The 3,945-nt window shown below is 34.1% G+C and overlaps 1 protein-coding gene across 1 annotated transcript; it reads left to right on the top strand.

Moving 5' to 3' along the window:
- The first annotated feature begins 307 nt into the window (after positions 1-307).
- Positions 308-1,237, top strand: LOC120864502 (olfactory receptor 2T27-like). The gene has a single exon (XM_040241571.1). The coding sequence runs from the start codon at positions 308-310 to the stop codon at positions 1,235-1,237; it is 930 nt and encodes a 309-aa protein (XP_040097505.1).
- Positions 1,238-3,945: the final 2,708 nt, after the last annotated feature.

Genomic DNA, 3,945 nt, shown 5'->3' with positions numbered 1-3,945 from the left:
AATTCAAACATGGGAGAAATAATGGTTAAGTAAGTGAGTATTATAAATCAAATGGAATAAATACTCATTTACCAACTTTCAGGTATGATCTTTCTAATTTCTAAGTACAGGTGTTTTAATTTGAGGAAGTTTTGTGGGTTTTTCCCATTTTCTTTTATGAGAATGTGCTGCTTTGTAGTCTGATCCATAAGTGTACACAGAAAGTCCTGACCGACATATTAAATTATTTTAGCAGAGCACCACATCCTCTGCTACTTTATTTTGCTTCTGCAAGTTTTCAGTTTGAATAAGGCATCTGAATGAAAATATGAATCAGAAGAATGATACCTCAGCTGACTTCATCCTCCTGGGGCTCTTTCCCTGGTTCAGACATCCCAACCTCCTCATCTTCTTTATCATCCTTATCTACACTGCTGCCTTTACTGCAAACTCCATACTAATCCTCCTTATCTGGCTGGACTCCCATCTTCATACTCCCATGTACTTCCTACTCAGTCAGCTCTCCCTCATTGACCTGGCTTACATCTCCTGCACAGTCCCCAAAATGGTCACCAACTACTTCACAGGGAAGAAGAACATTTCCTATTTTTCCTGTGCTACTCAGCTCTTCTTTTTCCTCACCCTTGGCCTTGCTGAGTGCATCTTGCTGACTCTCATGGCTTATGACCGCTATGTGGCTGTCTGTAACCCCCTGCGATACACAGTCCTCATGAACCCCAACATCTGTCTACAGATGGCTGCTGCAGCCTGGATTGGTGGAGCCCTTGCAGCCCTTGTACACACCATCTATCCAATGAACTTCCCCATCTGTGGTTCCAGAGAGATTAATCATTACTTCTGTGAGATGCCTGCCATCCTGAGATTGTCTTGTATGGACATATCAGCCTATGAGATGGTGAAATTTGTGTCAACCATTGTTTTTCTCCTGATCCCATTTATTCTCATCCTAACTTCCTACACTCTCATCTTCCTCACCGTTCTCAGGATGAACTCTCGCAAGGGCAAGAACAAAGCCCTGGCTACCTGCTCTTCCCACATAACAGTGGTGAGTCTCTACTTTGGTCAAGCAATCTTCATCTACATGACACCCTCCTTAGCCCATACACCTGAACAAGACCAGATTGGAGCTGTTCTTGGCACCATAGTGACCCCCATGCTCAACCCACTCATCTACAGCCTGAGGAATAAAGAAGTGGCGGGGGCTCTGAGGAAGTGCATGGGAAAGTGTTACAAGTGAGGAAATATATTCCACAATGTCACTGTCAGAAATGCTCTACTGTCAATTTTAAAAATCATCATGGTCACTGGACTGTCATATGGGAAATATAACAGCATAAAGGAGCAAGATGATATTAGGATGCATACATATTGACATATGTCTATTGAGATGGAGCTGTTCTTAATTCTATAGTGATGACTCTAGTTGAGTACAAACAATGTGTTACTTGTCTTTAGCTTTTGGGGAAATTACATGGGTTTACACAGATAATCTCCATCCTCTGGAGCAGCTTCATTAAATTCAGAACTGATTGTCATCCTATAACTACTTGGTTGATGTTTCTTTTCTTAAAGTCATTATTTCTGTGTTTTCTTTCATTCATCAATTCATTCTTAATGGCCTTGACTGAAGCACCACTGTACAAAAGATCAAAACAAAGATCACTTTTTCCATGAAATAGTTCTATATAACTCTTTTTTCTAATCTCCTACTTGTACTCATACATAATTTTTTATGTTTTCTACATATAATTTATGTAGTTGCATTATGTATACTTCTCAATTTTCACCATTTTTCATTCTTCAATGCTACATTAACTGTTATTTTTCAAGCCAATGAAATAGTTCAATTTCATAATTTATAATCCAATTTAGTGTGACTACTGAGATTGTAGTTAAAAATAACTACAATTAACTGAAACTTATGATTATGTGGTTTTATTTCAAGTAAAATGAGCAATAATAAAAAATTTTAATTTATAAAATTATCACTCATTGTTCTAGTTAACTGTTCAATTTTCTTATTATTATTGACATCATCAATATCATCATCAAAATCATGTCCTCTTGTTCTAGGTTTTCCATCTTAATGGTTATAATTGTTTGTAGTAATCTCTTATGATCCTTTGCATTCCTGTGGTATAAGTTGTAACTTCTTTTCATTTCTTATTTTACTAAGTCCTCTCTAAATTAATAAAATTGATGCATCTATATAAAGTTTTGTCAATTTTATTTATTTTTTCAAAGAACTAACTCTTAATTTTATTCTTTATATAAATTTATTTATTTAATTGGAGGTTAATTACTTTACAATATTGATCTCTTCCATTTTTATTATCTATTTCATTTATTTCTACTCTAATCCTTACAGTTTGTTTTCTTCTATAACCTGTGCTCTGTCTGTTTTTCTTCTTTTAGTTTCTCTAGACGTGAGGATACGTTGCTTATTTTATGTCTTTCTTTTCTCCTGAGGCAGGTTTGTATTTATATCCAATCCCCACATTAGCTGTTTTGCTGCATCCTAGAGATTTTTGGTCCATTGGGTGTTTGAGTGTTTCATTTTATTTGTCTCCAGGAATTGTTTTAATCTCTTCTTTGATATCTTCAATAACTCATTGGTTGTTTAGCAGCATATTTTTTAGCCTCTGTTTGTTTGTGTTCTTTGCAGTTTTTCTCTTGTCATGTAGCCTTGTAGTGGAAAGAGATGATTAATATGAGTTCAGTTTTCTTAAATTGACTGAAATTTGTTTTGTGCCCTAGCACATTATCTATCTTAGAGAATGTTTCATGTGAAATTGAAAAGAAGGTCTACTGTGCTGATTTTGTATAAAATGTTACGTGTGTGTGTGTGTGTGTGTGTGTGTGTGTGTGTGTGTGTATCCAATTAGTCTAATGCATCAGTTAAAGCCAGTGTTTCCTTCTTTATTTTCTTTCTGGATGAAATTCAGAAATTCATTCTTTCCACTAATGTAAGTTTCTTGTTAAGTCCACTGCTGTTCCTGTGCTACTGTCCATTTCTATCTTTATGTCTTTCAACTTTTTTTATATACTTAGGTAGTCTTATTTGGCATGCATACATATTTTAAATTGTTATGTCTTCTTGAATTGATCTCTTGATCATTATATAATGTTCTCTTGTTATAGTCTTTGTTCTAAAGTCCATTTACAAGGAATGCTTTCAGTTTGTGTGTATCTTTAGATCTGAAGTGACTCTCTTAAAGCAACATATATTGGATCTTGTGTTTGCATCTATTTAGCCACTCTATGTCTTTTGATTGGAAAAATTTTTCCATTTGTAATCCTTCATAGGTTTGTACATATTGCCCTGTTGTTAATTGTTTGTGGGTTATTTTGCAGTTCCCTTCTGCTTTTGTTCTCTTTCCTTGTGATTTGCTGACCCTATTTAGGGTTATATTTGGATTCTTTTATCTTCTGGATGTGTGTGTATCTATTATAGATTTTGATTTATTTTACCTAGAGATTTGTATAAAGCAATCTATATAAATACATGATTGTTTAAAGTTGCTGATCTAAGTTTAAGTACATTTTTAACAACTTTGCTGTTTCACTACCCTCGCTCCATGTTGATTTTTGATGCCGTATTTTATATCTTTTTATTTTGTGTATCCATTAACTACTTATTGTGGATATAGATGATTTTGCTATTTTCATCTTTTGGCCTTTTGATTAGTTTTATATACTGTTGATTTGCTATCTTTATTATATATCGACCTTTGTCAATGAGATTTTTCCTTTCATAATTTTCACATTTCTAGTTGTATCCTTTTCTTTTTCACTTAGAGAAATTCCTATAATGTTTCTTTTAAAATCAGTTTTAGTGATGTTAAACCCCTTTATCTTTTCTTAAAGTTTTTGATATTTCCTTTAAACCTGAATAAAAGCCTCTAGGTAGAGTATTCTTGGTTGTAGGTTTTTCTCTTTCATACT

This window comes from Oryx dammah, unplaced genomic scaffold, assembly GCF_014754425.2.
Source record: "Oryx dammah isolate SB20612 unplaced genomic scaffold, SCBI_Odam_1.1 HiC_scaffold_5, whole genome shotgun sequence".
In the NCBI taxonomy this organism is placed as follows: Eukaryota; Metazoa; Chordata; class Mammalia; order Artiodactyla; family Bovidae; genus Oryx; species Oryx dammah.
This window is presented reverse-complemented; position numbering and strand designations above follow the sequence as displayed.

Bases quoted from the DNA above. Each gene is read 5' to 3' on its own strand.
- LOC120864502 (XM_040241571.1), top strand. From the start codon at position 308: ATGAATCAGAAGAATGATACCTCAGCTGACTTCATCCTCCTGGGGCTC.